This window comes from Trichosurus vulpecula, chromosome 1 (genome assembly GCF_011100635.1).
Source record: "Trichosurus vulpecula isolate mTriVul1 chromosome 1, mTriVul1.pri, whole genome shotgun sequence".
In the NCBI taxonomy this organism is placed as follows: domain Eukaryota; kingdom Metazoa; phylum Chordata; class Mammalia; order Diprotodontia; family Phalangeridae; genus Trichosurus; species Trichosurus vulpecula.
The window spans coordinates 163,405,649-163,427,503 of NC_050573.1; the positions used below are offsets into that span (position 1 = coordinate 163,405,649).

Below are 21,855 nucleotides of genomic sequence, written 5' to 3' on the forward strand. Positions count from 1 at the left end.
AATAGTAATTCCTGAACTACAGCTTGAAAATTCTGTCACCTGGGAGTTCCCATCTACTGAGAAAGAGCTAAATAAATTATGACATATGAATGCAAACTGGATATTAGTACGTCATTATAAATGACAAAATGGATGGTTTCAAAGAAAACTGGGAAGATGTGTAGGAACAGAGTAAAGATTGAAGTGAGCAGAACTAGAACAACTTACACAAAAATAACATTATAAAGAAAAAAGTTTTAAAGACTTTAGAATTCTGATCAATACAATAATAAACCACGATCCCTGAGGACCAAAACATGCTACCCACATCCTGACAGAGAAGAGATAGATTCACCTTGTAGAATGAGACAGATATTTCTGAACAATGCAGTAATTTGCTTTGCTTATCTATGCATATTTGTAATCAGGGTTGTATTTTCTTTTTTTTGTTGTTGGGAAGATGGGATAAAGAGAAAATAAATTTTTGCTCATAGAAAAGTTTAATTTTAAAAACTATCATTCAGTGGTGATATAGCAAGGCCTTCTGGCCTTGCTAAAATTAACTCAGATAACTTAGACAGCATAGTTGTCTACCAGGCCTTTCCAGCTTGGTAGTCTCTGCCTGAGCTTGTGCATAAGCTTCAAGGAACATGAGTCATAATGACATGTACTAAGACTTCACTGGAGAACTGTGGCCAGAATGGCCTTTGTTTTCTTTGAGGGAGTCAGCTTACCTCATTGAGCCTCGCTGGGTGCCGGGGCTTCTCTTCCGGGGCAGGAAGCCCAGCGACCATGCCTGGGAACAGAGAACTTCCTGTGTGATGAGTTATGGGGCTGGCTGAGGGGAGGTGTTGACTCCAGAGCCATACCCTATTGGGTGTTAACCTAGTCTGTGCTAGGGGGAGGGGCCAACTCAAGAACTGATCGGCCCTGGTCATTCAGGCAGCGCTTGATGATGTCAAAAACTCTATAAGAGGGGAGAGGACAGCTTGAAGAGCCCTCTTTCCTTTTCCGGTTGGCGTGGGAGCAGTGGCGAGCGTGACTCTGGGCCAGCCCTTGCTCTCAGGCTGAGCCCAGATGTTGGTAACTATGAATTGTATTGGGTCTGTCTGTTGATATTTGTAATTTGTTTGTATTTAGTTCTGAAGTTCTGGGTGATAGTTTTGTTTTCCCCCAAACTAAATGAATATTCTGAACTTCAGGGTGCTGGCTGTTTGTTCCCCTGAACTAGCTGACTGTAATCTATATTTGGCCTGTCTGTTGATGCTTGCCTGTATGCTCCCCTGAACTAACTGAATGCTGGATTAAAGAAAACTGGTCAACCCCTTCACCATGCTTTCCTTGTTTAAGCAGATAAAAAGAACCTGTGCTTTTCCAGCGTGCCCGGCAGCCTCCTGGGTGCCGGCTGTGGGGGGATCTTACGCCCCCACGGAAGCTGCTAGCCAATTGTTAAAACAAGAACATTTTGACAAAATTGTGTAGACTTAAACTTGAGGATTCAGAATTAAATTATAACAGAGAGAAAAGGGACCTTATAGGCCATCTATTCCAACCTATAACTGAGCAGAAATCCCCTTTACACAACTGGATTCCAAATCTGTCACAAACTAGCTCTGTGAACTTGGATAAGTTACCCTCTTGAACTTCATTTCCTCAGTTACAAAAAGTGGGGTAATATAACTTTACCTATCTTATTCTGCAGCTGCTGTGGGAACAGTAATGTGAAAGTACACTTGAGCTATATAAACATCAGCTGTTACCACAAATTCATTTCCCTCCATAGAGGCACCTCAGTCAAGGTCAGAATGGAGCTAGGATCTTCTGTTCCTAGCCATGCATAGTCAGCGGGTTGGAGTTCAATATTAAGAAGACTGTTCTAACACACAGAATAGCACAGAAGCAGAATGGGTCTCAGGACAGTTCCTGAGTTTCCTATTGCTGGAGGGCTTCAAGTGGAGACCAGACAACCATTTGTCTAAAATACTACAGGGAGGAATAAAAACCGATTCAAGTGTGGGTTGGACTTCATGAACACGGAACATCCCTTCCAACCTTAAGAATTTTGTGAGACTTGTCTAACTGTATCATTACAGGATCAAACAGAACAGATCAGACTTGGAAACTTCAGAATTGGATTTTTTTTTAAATATTCCTCAGTTAAAGTTCATAAAACTTATAGTCTAAGTGAGAAAAACTTCATCATTCTAAAGACTTAGCTATGAAGGAAAACTTGGAGTTTTAGAGATTTAATGTTTTAAACCTAATTCTTACACTAATAAACTTTTTCTGAGAAGTACACATTAGATTATTTATATAAGAACAATAATAATAGCTAGCATTGATATAACAATTTAAGGTTTGCAAGTTACTTTACATATGTTTTTTCATTTGATCCTCACAACAATCCTGTGAATAGGTGGTATTATATTCATTTTACAGATGAGAAAACTGAAGCTGAAAGATTTAGAACAGGGGTAGGGAACCTGCAGCCTCGAGGCCACAAGTGGTCCTATAGGTCCTCAAATGAGCACCTGTGACTGAATCAAAGGGCTGCACTTGAGGACCTAGAGGGCCACATGTGCCCTCGAGGCTGCAGGTTCCCCACCCCTGATTTAGTGAATTGCTGAGGGTGACATAGCTAGTAAGTGACGAAGGGAGGATTCCCATTCAGATCTTCATTGTCTCCAGAGCTCTATTCATTATGCCATTTAGTTGCCTTGGAGGTCAAGGACATAGCCAGAACATTCATAGCAGACCTTTTATGGTAGTCAAGAATTGGAAACAAAATAGATTCCCATCAATTGTGGAATGGCTAAAAAGAATATGGCACATAAAGATAACTGAATATTGTTGCACTATTCATATACACTATACAAGAAATATAAAGAATTCAGAGAAGCATTGAAGACTTAGAGGAACAAATGCAGGGTGAAGCAAATAAAACCAGGAAAACTATATATGTATATGTATATGTGTGTATATGTATATATGTATGTGTGTATATATATTTACATATGTATGTGTGTATGTGTGCATGTATTATATGTATAGTATATTTGTGTATGTATGTGTGTATATACATACACACACACACACACCTACAACAAAATTTGAGAGCAAAATTAACCCTTGAATGCTGATTAATTGTAACGACCAAGGCTGAACCTGGAGAAGAGTTGAAAAATTGTACCTCCTTTTCTTTACAGAGAAGGAAGACTGTGGATGTGGAATATTATATGAACAGTTTAGAAGCTAAACTGTTCTTTTCCCCTCTTTATTTTTTATTATTATAGGAAATGGCCTCCTTAAGAGTGGGACACAGTTAGAAATGAAAGTGATAAAAGAATAGAGTAATATTAAAAGTGAGGCAGTGCCATGGTGCAGTGGATAGAGTGCCAGGCCTGGAGTAAGGAAGACCTGAGTTCAAATCGGGCCTCAGACACTTACTAGCTCTGTGACCCTGGGCAAGTCACTTAACCCTGTTTGCCTCAGTTTCCTCCTATGTAAAATGGGCTGGAGAAGGAAATGGCAAATTACTCAGTATCTTTGCCAAGAAAATCCCAAAAGAGGTCATGAAGAGTCAGACATTGACTAAACAACAATGCTAAAAGTAAAAAAAAAAAAAACTAATGAGTTTCTTTGTGAATTTTTAAATGCCTATGAGAGTTGCCACAAAAGCAGTGAGACTGTTAAAGAGCATAGTAAGTCATACTTACTTGTCCCAAAGTACCTTCAAATTCTCCCAGGAAATCATCATCATTCAAATCAATAGTTTTGTTATCAATATCATAAATCCCAAACTTCAGCCTCTGAACCACTTCAAAATAGTAATCAATTAAAAATTTTTTGGTAAATGAGGGATTCAAACAATTTTTAATCCTTTCTGTACGTTCAACCTGTGGAGAGAATAAAAGATAATGGTATAGTCACCAGATCATAGATTTGTATTTTGGAGTTTCAATTTTCACTTTTATTGAACAAACTTGATTAATATTCCTAATGACTAATGAAAATTCTGTGTCTAGAAAATTTAGTGAATGACTTAAAGAACAGACTAAATGTGTTGATTTTAATTTTAAAAAAAAAGGATACATTTTAGATTGCTGGGTCATTACTGTTAAAAGCCTCTTTCAATTATCAAAAGTACAATCAGACCACCCTTTCCTCCAAATGGATTTTTTAATGTTTTACCTCATACCACTGCTGTCCATTGGTATTCAATAACAATACACACAGAGGATCTGACTTTGAGCCTATATCTTTATCCAAAAGATTGTCACAGGAGACACTCAGCTCCACCTTCGTCACACATTGTGCCGCCATCTGTTAAACTGGAGGATGAGGAAAAAACAATGAAAGAAAACATTGAGAAAAATTTTAATTCTGAAAGGAAATGGTTGGATTATCATTACAATCTATTGCTCATCAACAAAACATAAGAATAGGACTCATGAAGTTTCCAGACCACTCAGGTATCATAAATGCCACCTGGGAGTTCAATGACATATTAACCCATTCCAATCATATTATTTCACGGAGTCTTTCTTTCTGAGATGAAACTTATTTCCCCATATTATTGTAAAACAAATCTTTTAGTATATGATAGGAGAGATGTTAATTAATTTACCATAAATTGCTTAATTTAGAAATTTGGAAAAGTCAAAATATGATCTTAATTACTCACTTGAAAAAAGGCAATAAATTCACTACAAAAAAAATTAATTTCCATTGCTCAATTTTACTTTTAATCTGCCTAAAAGTTGTTACTGCACTTTAGATGAGATTTATATGTCAAGCAAAATTACTAATTTGGCCAGCACAAACACAAATTCCTATTAATATAATCATTTTTAATACCAAACACAAATCATGCTCTGTAATGAAATCTCTTTGTCTTTAAATTCTTTAATACAAGCTACCATTCTCAACTTAATGAAAACTAATGTGAAGCATACTAGAAATCAAAAATGTCTAAAGGACATTAAAAATAACTGGACAATTTCTAACACCCAAGGAGACATTTATGTATATTAACCTGTTGTGAGAATCATTCTTCAATGATCAAAGAAAAATCATGAAAACTTTTTTTCACTTCCTACTTCCCCCAACAAGGAATATTCCCCCCCTCTCCACTATATGAAAGGAAAGGAGCTATTTCTTTTGTATTTTTATATCCCTAGCAACTACACACAGTAGTCACTGAATAAATGCCTGTTAAAGTGAAATGAATGTTCATGAAAAAAATGGAATCCTAAAACTGGAAGAGGTCTTAATTTAGTCCAACGTACAGCTGATGTATGAATCCCCTCTACCACAGCTTGACAAATGGGCATTCAACCTCCACTTGGAGAGCTGCAGTGACTTATGATCACCCAGAATCAACCCATTCCATTTTGGAGAAGTTCAAATTATCAAAAAAAAAAAAAAAGTTCACTAAAACTGAGCTGAAATCTATCATTCTTGCCTGTTAAGCATAGATCCACCGATCTAGAGCTAAATCTAATCTTTTCCTAATGATAATCCTTCCAATATTCTCTTTCTCAAACTAAACATTCTCAGTTTTTTCAACCATTTTTTCTATGACAGTTTCTAGTCATTTTATGGTTCTATTCACTTTCCTCTGAGTATGCTCCAGCTTATAAATGTGGTGCCCCAAAGTGGACTAAATTTTCACAGAATTTCAAAGTTAAAAGGGCACTCAGAGACCAGCTAGTCCAACACTTTCCTGAATAGGAATCTCTACCGCAGCTCAGTTAACAAGCAGGCATCCAGCTATGGCTAGAAAACCTCCAATAAGTGAAATCTGTCCTGATGTGATCTAACCAAAGCTGAATATAAAGGGCCCACTGCCTCTTACTTTGGGGAATGATGCTTCCACTAATGCAGCCTAAAATCGCTTTAGAATTTTGACTGCTGTATCATGCATACTGACTTACATTGATCTAGAAACTTAAGGAATCATTGAAACCTCTAGGATTTTTTCACAAATGATGACCTAGCAACTTCTCCTCATATGGTCCTTGTAGAGTTGATATTTTTTAGCCAAACTGTAGGACTTTCGTTTTATGTTTAATAGCTATCATTCTAACCTTTAAAAATTAAAGTCAGATAGTATATTCTCCAAAATCAGTGAAACACTAAGTACTTACTGAGCAATTTTCATTGTGCAAGGTGTCTGGGGAGTTATTTTTGTTGACTTGTTTCAGTCGTGTCTGACTCTCTGTGATCCCATTTTGAGGTTTTCTTGGCAAAGATACTAGAGTGGTTTACTTCTCCAGATCATTTTATAGATGAGGGAACTAAGGCAAATGGGGTTAAATGATTTGCCCAGGGTCATACAGCTAGTGTCTGAAACTGGATTTGAACTCATGAAGATAAGTCTTCCTGATTTCAAGTCTAGGGCTCTATCTACTATGCCACCTGGCCGCCCCTAGGAGAACTATAAAACAAGGTTAAGACATGATCTGCCCTATGTACAATTTAGTTGAGGAGCCAAACAATGAATGCAAGTGATGAAAAAGCAACTGAAGACTGAACTCTAAATCATTCACTACAAATGCAATGAGTCCAAAGAAAGAAGGTCTAATCAGAGGGGCAGAGGGTACTGATGAGATGTTAGTATCAAACCTAGCAAGATAATGAGATTTCCCAATGATGAGTTTCCTGGGGAAGGAAGGCATAATGGAAAAGTCCAAAGACAAGTCTAAAAGCAATAGAGCTGGTGGGAAATGAAAAACAAACAAAACCAGGAATTGGTATCTCAGAGGTGTTGTAACCAAAATAATCATCACCCTACAATTAACTCCATCATGAGCTTGTTCTAACTTATTTTGGGTAGACTTCAGAAGGCATACATGAAAATTCCTTGCCAGGCCAACTCTAAAAGCCTTTACTGTTTGTTCACAGCTGCCAGACTTTGGACTCCATAAGCATCTTCTCTGATACCTGAGAGTCATCTTCATGGGATATCACAGCAGGACATCAATACAGCAACCACTCTCTTTCCAAAGGAGTTAATTTTATCAGAAGGGTTTTCTTTTTCCCCTAACAGTGATAATTACAATTCAGCCTCAACCCAAACTATTTATTGTTCTCCAATGGATTATGCTCTGTCTTTGCTTATGTTATTTTCTTCATGTGAACTCTCCTCCTCCCTATTCTAATCAAACCAAGAACAACAAGCTCATACAAGCAGATACACCTAATTATTTGGAAAATTAGTGATGGTCATGATAATGAATCACTACTAGTAAGCTGATTTCCTCTATTAACATCCTTATTTTGTTTTTGTCCAAATAGCTTCAACTCCAGCCAGCCTATTGCATCTAAGTGTCAGTTATAAAAAATTATGCAAGCCCTAAAGTCTGGCATCCACTTAATAGCAACTTTTATTTTCCATTTTGTGTAATTAGGAAATACACAATTTTTATAGTAGCTTCAATTATTATGACCAAGAACCAGAAGGAAAACAATCAATTTTTAGGAAGGACACTAATAAGTTGAACAGTATTCTGGGGAGGGCAATAACATTAAAAGAACTAGAGATTTTTGTCCTAAGAGCAGAAGACTCGGTGAGGATAAAAGAGCTATCTTCGAGTACTTGTAGGGCTCTCCCAATGAGGATGGATTAGACTTGTTCTACTTGGCTCCAGAAAGCAGAACTAGGAAAAATGAGCAGAAGATGCAAAGAGGAAAATGCAGTCTGGATGTCCAAGAAAACTTCCTAACAATTAAACCCATCCACAAGTGGATGGAGGTAACAGGCTCACCTTCATTGGAGTTCTCAGGCTAAAGGAGAGATGCTTCTCCATCAGAGCTAACTGATATTACAGATTGGATTCAATAACAACTGAATGAGTCTCCCTCCAGTTCATCTATCTTGTTTGTATGTTATCCCTCTGAGAATGTTGTCTCTTTAGCTCCTTGACAGCAGGACTGTTTTTGTCTTTCTTTGTATACTCAGACCTTAGCAGGATGCCTGGTAAATATTTAAGGAATGCTAGTTGACTTGTTAAACACCTCTACCCTGAGGCTGCCTTCTTTGGAGCCTGTGGGCTGGGTAGAATTTCTCTATCTTTTCCAGTCCAGTTCAAGAGTGGGAAGATCATTGGCCTGGGAGTCAGGGGCCTTCGCCATCCGTGAAATGTAGTTTGCACTATTTGCAATACCATTTGCCTCACAGGCAGTTGCAAATTTCACACATTGTAAAGAGCAAAGCTAGATCAAATGGCAGCTAGGTGAAACACTGGTAAGAGAACAGGCCTTGGAATCAGGGAGACCCAAGTTCGAATCCAGTCTCTTACCTACCAGGGTTGTTGTGATGATTAAAAGAGACAATACATGTATAACATTTTATAAATATTAGTGCTATATAAATTGCTACTTATTCTTATTACTGATGATGATGAGAGGAGTAGCAGCAGCCATGGTAATCCCTACCAATCCTTCTTGCAATAGCCTGTTATGGGTGTACAAAGAGTGCTGGTAATTCCCGTGGAAGTTGCTCAGGTCACTGAAGCTACACAAGGGGTGGTTGGGAACAGATGAAGAGTACAGTTGTAGTTCAGCCATTTCCACATTCCTGAGTAATGGTTTAATATATCTACCATGCACTGTGCCAACTTTACTCTTTCTCCACATATGACCACAATTTTCAATGGACCCTGAGGGCTATAATGCCACTTAAAAAAATTTAGGAGGATGGGGGTGGAGGATAATTACATGTTACTGAACAATGACTCCAAGAACATTGCTCTTTGGTGGACAAAATTAATAGACGAAGAGACTGGTGCTGAAAGCAGGCATTAGGTTTCTTCCCCTAAAATATGTGTGTGTGTGTGTATACATATACGTATGTATACATACGTATATGTATATATACATATATACATATCCTTCCTTCTCTTCCTCACACTTCATACATCATCAACTGGGAATTCATATAAGTTAACAAACTTTTTTTTTTTTTGACTCAGACTATATCCTAGCAAGAGTTAACCTTATGGGTAATTCTCACTTTACTGTCAATTGCTTTCATCAGATAATCAAAAAGCCAAATAGAGAGCTCAGCTCCAGGGAACTTGGAATTTTAGTGCCTTAGATTAGCCTTGCCTTAGATTAGCAGTGTCTAAATTGGGGTGTCAGGACTAGTTTAGAAGGCTGCCTACCTCTGTCTACCCCAGATATACTCAGTCTGCCTACTCCAATTCAATATAGCATCTCCTCATTTGCTTCCCCACTCTTAGCCCTCTGGGAAAAAAGGAAGAGGAATAAAAGCAGAAATGGAAAATGATGGTGAAGAGGATGAGAGGTACCCCTGACTGCCGAAAGAAGGAAAGTTGGTCCTCAATGAAAATTCTAAACTCCTGTTCTCGTAGTGACCCTTCCTCATCCCTCTTCCCCATTAATCTTTATTTTTTAATTATTATAATTATTGTCACTGTCATCTTCATGATCATTATCATGATCATGATGATAATAACTACCATTTGTATAGTACATTAAGGTTTCTAAAGAGCTTTACATGTCTTAAGACTTGGTCCTCACAACAACCTGAGAGGCAGATGTTATTATTTTCTCTTTTTACAGATGAAAAACTGAAGGTAAGAAAGGTAAAGTTACTTGCTTAGGTCACATAGTTAATTGCTCAGGATTTGAACTCAGGACTTCCTGACTCCAAGTCTAGCACTTTAGCCACTGAAGTACTTGAGGATTCTTTTGTTCTTAGGAAAATGGCATAAACCTGTAGCAATTCCTTCTCACAATCACTTTCCTGACACTATTCTTTACATCGGTAGCATGGCAACATGCCAACCACAAAATAACATTATCTATGTTTTATTGTACTTTTATCTATTTTGGCAAACATTTCCTAATTACATTTTAATCTAGTTCAGGTTGCACTCTGGAACTCCCAGATAAGAATGTAACGTCTCTAATCTCCATCATCAACATCTCAAAGAAGACAAGAAATTGGCAACAGCCAGTCATTTCTCCAAGATTCTGCCTCACCAAGTCCTATCACTCACCACACTACAGGGTAATAGTTCTATACCACATATAATCTGAAAACTATTCTATAGAATCTTGAAATTATACAACGAGTGCCTTCTTAGGGAGGGTGGCTGGGGAAGGAAGAGGGGAGAGAATTTGGAAGTCAAAGTTTTAAAAACAGACGTTCAAAAACAAACAAAAAAAAGGTTTTTGCATGCAACTAGGAAATAAGATACACAGGCAATGGGGCATAGAAATTTATCTTGCCCTACAAGAGAAGAAGAGAAAGGGGGATGGGAGGGGAGTGGGGTGACAGAAGGGAGGGCTGACTGGGGAACGGGGCAACCAGAATATATGCCATCTTGGAGTGGGTGGGAGGGTAGAAATGGGGAGAAAATTCGTAATTCAAATTCTTATGAAAATCAATGCTGAAAACTAAATATATTAAATAAATTAAATTTTAAAAAAAGAAATTATACAATGGGCAAATTAAGACACGCAAATAAATAACCATTCTGGTGTGATCTGCTGGTAGGAATTACACGGGTCTATGGTTTTATGATCGTTTAGAACATATTATGTTATCCTGATATGTAGTACCAGAAATTACTTTGAAAAAGTCAAAGCCCCAAAATGTTCCTTTCCAAGAAAGTGGATAGAACCAGATACAGCACAAGTGTCCCTGGCGAAAATAACTATCCACATTTACATAAAGCTTTAAGGCTTTTAAAGTGCTTTCCTCACAAAAATCCTGTGATGTAGGTTTCACAAATATTATTATCAGCTGAGGAAACTTGTACTTAGAGAGATTAAGTGACTTACCTAGGAACACATTAACTTAGCAAGTGAGGGAGCCAGGATTTGAATATAAGTTTAACTTCATAGATTAAGAGCTGAAAGGGGCCTCAGAGGACATTTAGTCCAAAACTTTCATATTACACTTGATTTAACTGATACCCAAGAAGGTTAAGTGACTTCTTCAAAGTCACACAGGTCATGTGTCAAAGGCAGGATTTGAGCCTAGGTCCTCTGACTCCATAATCAGTGCTTTCTGTACCCCACTGCTGCTTTTTTTCAAATCCAATATTCTTTCTTCCGGGTCTGGGTCAAGCAGATTCCTCTATACAGACTGGCTTATTCTACATGGAGGGATGGGCACTTGGAACTCTCAACCTAAGGTGGAGAGATTTAAACAGGAGGGCTAATGGGTAGTCCATTCTGGCTTGTACTAGTTATTTATTTGGGAAGCAAGATTCAGGGTAGCAATATTGTGGAGGTAGAATCAACAATATTTGGCAACTAGTTTGTGGTTAGAAATTTAGGGAAAGGGAAAGAGAAAAGATAATTCCAAGATTTCAAGCCTAGATTGCTGAGAGGATGATGGTATTAAGAATAAAAATAGGGAAGTTGGGAGGAGAGACAGATTTACAGAGGTCAGATTCTGTTTTGTTAAGGTGCTAGTAAGACATTCAGGTAGAAATGACCAATAAAGAGTTGGAGATGTGGAATTGGAGATCCGATCATGAGGAAGGAAGGAAGGGAAGGGAAGGAAGGGAAGGGAAGGAAGGAAGGGAGGGAGGGAAGGAAGGAAGGAAGGGAGGGAGGGAGGGAGGGAAGGAAGGAAGGAAGGAAGGAAGGAAGGAAGGAAGGAAGGAAGGAAGGAAGGAAGGAAGGAAGGAAGGAAGGAAGGAAGGAAAGGAGGAAGGAAGGAACAAAAGAAGGAACGAAGGAAGGAAGGAAGAAAGGAAGGAAAGAAAGGAGGCAGGGAGGGAGGGAGGAAGGGAGCTGTGCTGCCAACTGGGTCCCCAGTGGGGCAGCTACCACTACTTACTCACAGGCTGTTGCTTGTCCTTTATTCTCAAAGAGGATCAAGACATCAGGAAGGTGATGCCATGACTTGCAAATGAATTGGATTCAAGTGAGGGAGGGCTGTACAAAGGAGAGAGTGAGGATGGTGTATAGACAAGCGTCTATTAGATAGGATGATAGCTTGAGGGCAAAGCAAAGATTCAGGAAGAATGGAGTTACGTGTATGGAATGAAAGATGACAGAAGGGAGGGTCCACCTACCTGGGATGCAAATATTCTGCAAAATGAAGCTTACTACCCATATACCATCACTGGAGTGTAATGATCTATTCGATGGTATGCAGGGAGGAAGTCTAAGCACAAAACATAATCACTAACATTCCAAAAGTCATACATCTTAGTAAGGAGATGAGAAAAAAATACATACCCCAAAAACAAATAAGGGAACTTTGCAGGTTAATTTGAATCAGAAAATAAAATAACAAAGCATCATCAGATTTGTTCATTGTGTTGCATGAGGAAAAAGTAAAGTATTATATATTCCTCTCATTTTTAAGTGTCTAAGTTCAGTAAGAAACATTTTTCTTTAGATTTCTACTTTTGCAAATCCAAATCTCTGCAACTTCATCATGCTAATTTAAATTTTACATGAAGTAGCATAAGGATCTAGAAACATTTAAATAACTGGTAGCAAATGCCTCATTCCCACCCTTCCAGGAAAAGAAAATGAGATGTGGTTTTCCTCAATATTAGATAACAAGATATTGTTGGAGAACAGGGGCAGAACTCAATTCATGTTTTGCCTAATTCTTTTTAATGAACTATGTTCTCTGATTGTTTTTCTTTCGGGGCCATTTATTTATTGAGAGACAGAAAGTCTAAGAACTTCATTTTCAAGTTAATGACCTGGATCAGGAAGAGGAGTAACTAACAAGGAAATAGCTATGTTTGTAGTTGCAGCAGCAGCCAACAATAGCACAGGGTGGTTACTTAATACACATTTGAGCAAAAGCTGGCTGGAGGATCACTCTGGGGGTATAGTGTAGAGAGGATATTCTTGTTCAGGTATAGAGAGAGCCTATGAGGTCTCTTTCAGCTTTGAGATTCTGTGAACCGAATTAGTCAGAAAAGGCAAAGGCATGGTGGAAAAAACACTGGGTTTATGGTGAGAGGATATGGGTTCAAATCCTGCCTCTTGCCATTTGCTACCCGGACTTTTCAAGGCTTCAATTTCCTTATAAAATGAGGGGAGTTGGGCCAAGTGACTTCTAAGTTCCTTCTAGTTTTAAATCCACAATCCTAAAGGGGAGTGGGAGGAACTCCTAGGTCAATCTCATTTGGTGCTTATGAATCCTGGCACTTTTTTGCCTATTTCATTAAAAATCCTTTAAGCCTATTCCTTCAAAAATTCCATATATGCTCATAACTAAGACCTCCTAAGAGACTGCCCTCAAGTACTGAGTCCAATATTGAATAATCTCACTCTTGTGACCAACATACCAGGCTCCATACTGAAGAAGAAAAAAGAAAGACCTTGGTAGCCACATTTTGGGAAATCTAGACATGAATTATATGCCCTGTTTACAGTTAGGTGGCATAATGTGTATTGGACTTGGATTAGGGAAGACCTGAATTCAAATCCTGCCTCAAAAAATTACTCACTGAGAGATCTTATACAAGTCACTTCACTTTTCTGTTTCTTCCTTTCTTCATCCGTAAAATGGGAATCACCATAGCTCTCCTTATGTTTGGCTCATCCCCTGAACTCATTTCCAATTGATCGAGGTAAGAAAGGACAGAGAAAATCAGTATCTCTAATTAAACCCAAAACAATTCATTAACCTGTAACCAATACGGGAATGAGCCTTTCTGAACTTAGCTCGTCTGTTCCTAAATATAATATACAGTCCATCTGTGTGTATGTGTGTGTGTGTATATGTGTGTGTGTATATGTATATATATACACACACATATATATGTGTGCATGCATGCATGCATGTATGTGTGTGTACATACACACATATATTTTATATGTGTGTGTGTGTGTGTGTGTGTGTGTGTATAGTGATCAGGGTCACCATAGCAAGATGAGGTAGCACAGCAGGGATCCTGAACTAAGAAGGAGGCATTACGGCAGAATATAAAGCACAAATAATAAGCAGCTCCATCATTCTAAATCAAGTCCTACCACTGCTTAACTTTAGTATCCTCAGGCTGGAACAGGCTCTAACCGTTGCTCTATTTGTTAATGACACCATTTGTCATTTACCATTGAAAGGATTAAAGAGTTAATAATAGAGTACTCAAAACTTCCTAGAAGAATGGAACTATATAGCTATTGAAATTTAGTTGTTGTTCAGTCATTGAGTCGTTTACAACTCTTCATGACCCCATGGACTATAACACACCAGGCCCTTATATCCTCCACTATCTCCACTAGTCCAAATCTGACAGCCTTACATTGCTACTGGAAAAACCATGCTTTTCTCAGAAATACCATGATCTAAGACAATTCCAAAAGACTCATGATGGAAAATACTATCCACCCAGAGAAAGGAATACAGAGTCTGAACGCAGATTGATGCATACTATTTTCACCTTTTTTTGTTGTTTTTTTCTTTCTCTTGGTTTTTCCCTTTTGTTCTGATTCTTCTTTCACAACATGACTAATACGGAAATATAAAAAAAAAAAACCATGCCTTTGACTATATGGATCTTTGTAGGCAAGGGGATCTCTTGCTTTTTAGTATGCTGTCCGGATTTGCTTTCCTTCCAAGGAGCAAGAGTCTTTTGATTTCATGGCTGCAGTTACCATCTGCAGTGATCTTTGAGCCCAAGAATACAAAATCTGAAACTGCTTCCATTTCTTCTCCCTCTATTTGCCAAGAAGTGATGATACTAGTTGTCAAGGTCTTTGTTTTTGTTTTTGTTTTTTTTTTTTTTTAATGTTAAGCTTCAAGGCACTTTTACACTCTCCTCTTTCACCCTCATCAAAAGGTTTCTTAGGCCCACACCCTTTCACTCACTAGGCCTGAGGCCCCAGTCCAGATCCTTTTGCTAATTAGGTCAGGAGATATGTGAAGCCTTCAGGGCCCTAAGGAGAGATGCTAAAACCAGAGCCAATTGTATATGCACTGAGTTCTAACCAATCAGATGTGCATGAATTCAGCCAGAGACCTGAGTTCTAGCCAATCAGATGCTGGCTAGAACTGTATATATGGAGAGCCCAGAGTGTAAGCAGACATCAAGAAGACATTAAGGCAGCAGGCATCAAGATGGCATTGAAGAAGAGACAATTGAGAGAGAGCCAGCATCAAGAGAGACTGCAGACCAGAGAGTGCAGACCAGAGAGTTGTGGAGATCAAAGTGCTAAAAACTTACAACATCAAGAGATTGGAGAACTGAGAATCCAGAGAATGCAGGAGACTGCAAGGACTCTGAGAAACGCAAGGGCTTTCAGAACTGTGGGAGAGGACGCAGGCAAGCAGACAGTTAGGATTCATGAGTGACTGTTTACAGGAAGGCCCTAGTGGGGGGGAAGGTTACAAGATGACTTGGTTGCTTGCTATAATACTGTGTTATAATTTCCTTGTTGCTACATTGAGATGAGCTTACTGGTTTTGGAATATAATTGCTGCTATATCGAATTGGAGTTATTGGTCTTGGGATCTGATACTCTGGTATCTAAATAAATGTTATACTTCCTTTGCCTTCTACCTAGAGAGTTTTTCATTCTTTGCAATTCCAAACCACACAAGCATGTTCATGGTCATCCTCGAGGTCATGAATCTTGCCTTACTGATACATGGACTTTACATGTAAGTTAGATAAATAAAATGACAATATATAGCCTCGTTGTACTCCTTTTCCAATCTTAAAACAATCAGTTACTCCATGTTCAGTTCTAACTGGTGCTTCTTGGACTGCATACTCTCAGACCATATATTTTCCTTAGCTATTTGTAAAGCTTCACCAGCCAGCCATTTTGCTTTCTTGCTCTTCTTTTTTTTTTAAATGTTTTTTGTCAATGCTTCCTGTATAATATTGCAAACCTCTCTCCATAGTTCTTCAGGAATTCTATCTATTGGATCTAATCCCTTCCACTTCATATTCATAAGAGATGTTATTTACCTCATACTCATACAGTCTCATGGTTTTCCTGACTTTCAATTTAAGTCTGAATTTTGCAATAAGCAGCTCATGATCTGAGCCAAAGTCAGCTTCAGGTCTTGTTTTAACTGACTGTATAGAGCAGGGGTGGGGAACCTATGGCTTCAAGGCCGCATGTGGCCCTCTAGGTCCTCAAGTGTGGCACTCTGACTGAATCCAAACTTCACAGAACAAATCCCCTTAATAAAAAGATTTGTTCTACAAAATTTGAACTCAGTCAAAATGCCACACCCAAGGACCTAGAAGGCCACATGTGGCCTCAAGGCTGTAAGCTCCCCACCCCTGGTATAGAGCTTCTCTACCTTTGGCTACAATGTATATAAATCTGATGTCTATACTGACCATTTGATGATGTCCATGTGTACAGTCATCTTTTTGATTGTTAAAAAAAAGTGACTGATAGGACCAAGTTATCTTGACAAACTCTGCCTTGCTTCATTTTGTACTTCAAAGCCTGTTACTCAAATTGTCTTTTAATTTCCTACTTTTGCATTCTAAGCCCCCATGATGAATGTGACATCTTTTTGGGGGGGGAAGGAGGTAATTCTGTCTAGATGTAGCTCTTCATAGAACTGATCCACTTTAGGCTCTTTGGCATTAGTAGTTAGCACAAGGACTTACATAACGATGCTGAACAGTTTGCCTTGGATTTGAACTGACCATTCTGTCTGCAGATATCATTCAGTATTGCTTTTCTCACTCTTTTATTGCCTATGAGGGCTACTCCCTCATCTGAATTAAATTCACCCATTCCTGTCCATTTAAGTTCACTGACATCCAAGGTGTTGATGTATAATCTTTCCATCTCCTGTCTGACCACATCCAGCTCATCTCGGTTCACAGATCTTACATCACAGGTTCCTACCGATCTTTACAGCAGTGTGCTTTCCTTTCGTCACCAGACACATCCACAGCTGAGCTTCCTTTCAGCTTTGGCCTAGCTGCTTCATTCTTCCAGGAGTTACTTGTAGTTGTCCCCTGCTCTTCCCCAGTAGCATGCTGGACACCTTCCATCTTCTGGTGTCATATATTTTATCATTTTAATACTCTCTACGGGATTTTCTTGGCAAAGATACTGGAGTGGTTTGCCATCTACTTCTCCAGTGGATCACCTTTTGTCAAAACTCTCTACTAAGGCTTGTCCATCTGGGGTGACCCTGCACAGCATAGCTGTTTCACTGAGCCCCTCATGGAGTGGTTTGCCATTTCCTTCTCCAACGCATTTTATAGTAAGGAACTGAGGCAAACAGGGTTAAGTGATTTGCCCAGTATCACATAGCTAGAAGGTGTCTGAGGCGACATTTGAACTCAGGTCCTCCTGAATCCAGGCGCAGCATGCTATCCACTGCAGCACCTAGCTGCCCTACAATGACACCTAGCTGTTCGACAATGTTCCAAGCTAGCTGGGATCACAGAGCTTTCCTCTCCGTTGTCTTTAAGTGCTTCCAGATTTCAAGGTTATTTAATGATCAGTAACACAGAAATCAAGTTGTTAAAATGAATACAATTGGCCAAAACGGTAAATGTGGAACATTTAGCTACAATTTCATGATTTCATGATGTTTGAATTTTAACATAATGATAAAAACACAAGTGACTTTAAATCCTTTTTTTTTAAGTCTCACTAGCTGGAGACTCTAGAGAATGTGCATGTGTAGGTTGTAATTTGTAGAACAGAGAATCCAGTTTCATTATAATTTTGGAGTTAAGGGTGAGAAAGGATTAAGTGTAATATGTAATTCCTCTGAACCTGTCCTGGCATGCTAAGAAGAACAGGTTCTAACAAGGAATTGTTCTCCCAACCAGTTATACTGGGAGCTGAAAGTAAAGTCAACCTCTGAACTTCCCAACAAGCACAAATCTTGAAATCTATATGGTTGAATTATATTGGGGGTTGTTTTTAGTAATAGCTATTTAAGCAATTAAATGTATTTATAAATATTTTAATATGGTAAATTCTAGCCATATACTATTTTTCTAATGCCTTGGTAACATTCAATCTGTTTATATTTTTTAAGGTAGCTATCTAAATATTAACCCTGTAATTTAGAAGATTATAGTTGCTCACTAATTTGCCTTGGATTGAATATTAACTTTTCCCTGCTACCTCTCTTATGCTCATCTAGCACAGACCCAGCCCTCCCCAGTCCCTATACTTCTTGTCCTAGTATTCCACTGAGTGCTTTGGAATTAGTACTCTTTTCACAAGAAATCATCCTAGATCTATTTTTCCTTTCAATGTCCTACCATTTTCTGGTGCTTACAGAAACCTGTCATTTTCTGAAAAGATACTCCCTTGCCAACCTCTCCAACACTGACCACTACTCTCACCCCAACCCTCTTCTCCTCTTTCTATCCTCTGCCCTCTCTCATTCTCCTTCTTTTCTCTGTCTCCTCTTTCTGTTTCTTCTTCTTCTTCTTCTTCTTCTTCTTCTTCTTCTTCTTCTTCTTCTTCTTCTTCTTCTTCTTCTTCTTCTTCTCCTTCTCTCTCTCTCTCTCTCTCTCTCTCTCTCTCTCTCTCTTACACACACACACACACACACACACACACACAGAGCCAGAAAGAGTTGGTATGTTCCTTGCTCCCCACCAACACTTCCTACAAACTACAACCAATAGTCAATAACAGTAATTAATAATGATAATAATAATATAAGACTTATATAGTGCCTACTATGTGTCAGACACTATACCAAATGTTTTACAAATATTCCCCAACAACCCTGCGTCTCTCTGTCATTTCAATCATGATGGACTCTTTGTGCCCCATTTGGGGTTTTCGTGGCAAAGATATTAGAGTGGTTTGCCATTTCCTTCTCCAGCTCACTTTACAGATAAGGAAACTGAGGCAAACAGGGTTAAGTGACTTGCCCAGGGTCACACGAATAGTAAGAGTCTGAGGCCAAATGTAAACTCAGGTCTTCCCAATTCCATGCCCAGTGCTCTTATCCACTGTACCACTTAGCTGCCCTACAACACTGTGAGATAAGTGCTATTATTATCCCCATCATACAAACGAGGAAGCAAAAGCAAATAAAGGGGTAAGTAATTTGATGAGAGTCACACAGCTAGTGTCTTTTTCTTAATTATATAAGAGACGAATTCCATTGTTTTCCTTCAGACAGGATTGTGATGTAAGGACAAAGATCTTAAATAAATCTTTCTTTTAAATTGATACACACACAAAAATAGCCTGGAGAGAGCAATTTCAGTTGAGGGATAAAGCTAAAAACCAGGCTACAATTTATTGAGAAGTGGGAGAAGATAAAGTAGATTCAACGAGAATCTATTTTTTCTAGGAGTCTGACTGTGAAAGGGAGAAGAGATAGAAGGCAGAAAGTCTGAAGAATAGTAGGATCAAATAAAGATTTTTTAAGGATGGAGAAGGCGGGGGCATGTTTGTGGCCAGTACTGATGGAGGGAGAAGATAATGAAGAAATGAAGATGAGATACAAAAATAATAAAGATATGAATACTGGGGAAAAGGAGATGGCCAAAGAGGCAAGCTCCTGGAGGACGTCAAAGGCCCAAGCAGAGGGCCTGACTTTGGAGAAGGGTCACCTCTTCAGAGCATGGAACAAAGAGGGCAGACGTATATATTTATAATAAAGGGCAGGATTTGGACTTTCCAGCTCACTCTACTTTCCATATGCAGCTCCACAGCAAATTCAACTCCGTGTTGTGTGCCTCCTCTCTTTCCACCTTCCTTTTGTGTGTAGTAAGCACCACCCCCACTCCTCCCCTCAAGACTGTGAGCTCCATGAGAGCAGGGACTGTCTTTTTTTTTTTCCCCTTATTTATTTCCCCAGCACTTAGCATAGTACGGGGCCCATAGCAAGCACTTAATAAATGTTGACTGACTCATAGGCACTTGATAAAAGTTTCTTAAATTGAATGTTTGTCAAATTGTCTCTCCTTTTATCTGGGCAGTTGCAGTATTTAATTTAGTTAGACTACAACTGAACTGCAACCCTATGGTCCTAAACTTTAGAAGTAAGGCTTTCCATGGATGCTTTAGGATTATAGCTTAGAGCTGAAAGGGATTTGAATAAATGAAAATGAGTCTTCCTGACTCCAGGCCCAGCACTCTATGCACTGGTTCCACCCAGCTGCTTTTCTTTAAATTATCAGCACTTTAAATTAAAATTGACATATGGAGGCAGAGTATAGTAGATAGAGAAATGGATTTAAAGATAGGAAGCTCTGGGTTCTAGTCCCACCTGTGACATATACTGGCTTTGTATTGTTGAATGAGTGCTCTAAGCAACAATCTAACACAAAGTTATAGGGAAGGTGCTCACCTGCATTGGTAGAGCTAGCTTCCTCACCTGGGAATTTCCAAAACCAACAAAATCATGGATCTTATCCTTACAATGATTATATTGAGAACAAGGAGTGCCTAACATAAGGATTATACACTTAAAGAATCTTTCTATATGGAAACTTTACACTTTTAAGGTTTTGTGCCAACACATGATCATCAGTTTCAGCTGTAATTCCCTCTATAACATCATGGAAGCACTAGAGTTTCATGGGATGTTTAGAGTCATTTTGTCAGCACCATTTAGGACAACAATATGGCATGAGGAAAGGTTCTTTAATTTTGTTTGAATCAATAAATTTTCTCAGTTACCTGACCTAGATGTAAGGGTGGAGATTTGGTGCCCTCCCTAAAAGCTAAATGAAATAAACACAGAAAATAAGGAGAAGATAAAGAGGTGTTAAAATAAGTGTAAAGATGTGTACTAAATATGATCACCTTGGCCTGGAGAAGATGGGCCATGCTCCTGGTATCATCTAAAAAGGCTGAGCTCCTTTTTGTGGTGGCCAAGAACTGGAAATTAAGGGGATGCCCATCAACTGAGGAAGGGCTGAACAAGTCGTGGTATATGAATGTAATGGAATATCATTATTCCATAAGAAACGATGAGCGGGTGGACTTCAGAAAAACCTGGAAAGACTTACATGAACTGATGCTGAGTGAACTGAGCAGAACCCAAAGAACATTGTACACAGTAACAGCAACATTGCATGATGACTAACTTTAGTAGACTTAGGTCTTCTCAGCAATGCAAGCATCTAAGATAACTCCAAAAGACTCATTATGGAAAATGCTATCCATATCCAGAAAAAGAACTATGGAGTCCGAATGCAGATCGAAGCATACAATTTGCTCACACTCGCTCTCTCTCTCTCTCTCTCTCTCTCGCTCTCTCTCTCTCTGTTGGTTTCTTCTTTCTCTTCGTCCCTCCCATTGGTTCTAATTCTTCTTTACAACATTACTAATGTGAAAATATACTTAATATGAATGTATATGTAGAGCCTATATCAGATTGCAAACCATCTTGGGGAGGAGGTAGGGGAGGGGGGAGAAAATCTAGAATTCAAAATCTTATAGAAGTGAATGTTGAAAATTAAAAATAAACTAATTAATTAAAAAAAAAGAAAAGGCTGAGCTTGCCAGCTGTGAAAGCAGTCCAGGCAGGAGCCAATAGTCAAGGAAAAGCAGATTCTGAGATGGAACAGCTCTTCACCTGGGGCGGGGGAGATTTCCTTCTCTGCTCTCACCTCCAGCCCCCAGTGAAGTGCACTTGGCATCACTGCTATTTCTCCAATTTGGGGAGGTACATTTGAGATGTATCCAGAAGGGAGAGAAACATACACATTCCAGGCATACCTACACACATACATACATATACACAAATATGTATATATGTATAGATATGTATATTAGTAGTATATGTGTATATATAGTATATATATGTGTGTATATATATATGTATACACACACACACACAAGCATAGAGAAACAGCAGCCAAGTAATTTCAAGGAACGTGACTCCTAGCAGCAGGGAAGAAAGCCAACTGTCGTTTCAAGCATTAGCCCTGGCAAATGGGTGCTGAC

At 38.8% G+C, this 21,855-nt stretch overlaps 1 protein-coding gene across 1 annotated transcript in view; it reads right to left on the minus strand.

The window, feature by feature from the left end:
* Nucleotides 1-21,855, minus strand: part of CPNE3 (copine 3) — a 63,005-nt gene that overhangs the window by 36,851 nt on the left and 4,299 nt on the right. Inside the window, exons 2-3 of the mRNA XM_036756977.1 lie at nucleotides 4,171-4,310; nucleotides 3,696-3,875 (exon numbers count right to left, since the gene is read on the minus strand). Of these exons, the coding sequence (XP_036612872.1) occupies nucleotides 3,696-3,875; nucleotides 4,171-4,302 (312 nt within the window). The 5' untranslated portion in view covers nucleotides 4,303-4,310. The remainder of the gene's footprint in view (nucleotides 1-3,695; nucleotides 3,876-4,170; nucleotides 4,311-21,855) is intronic.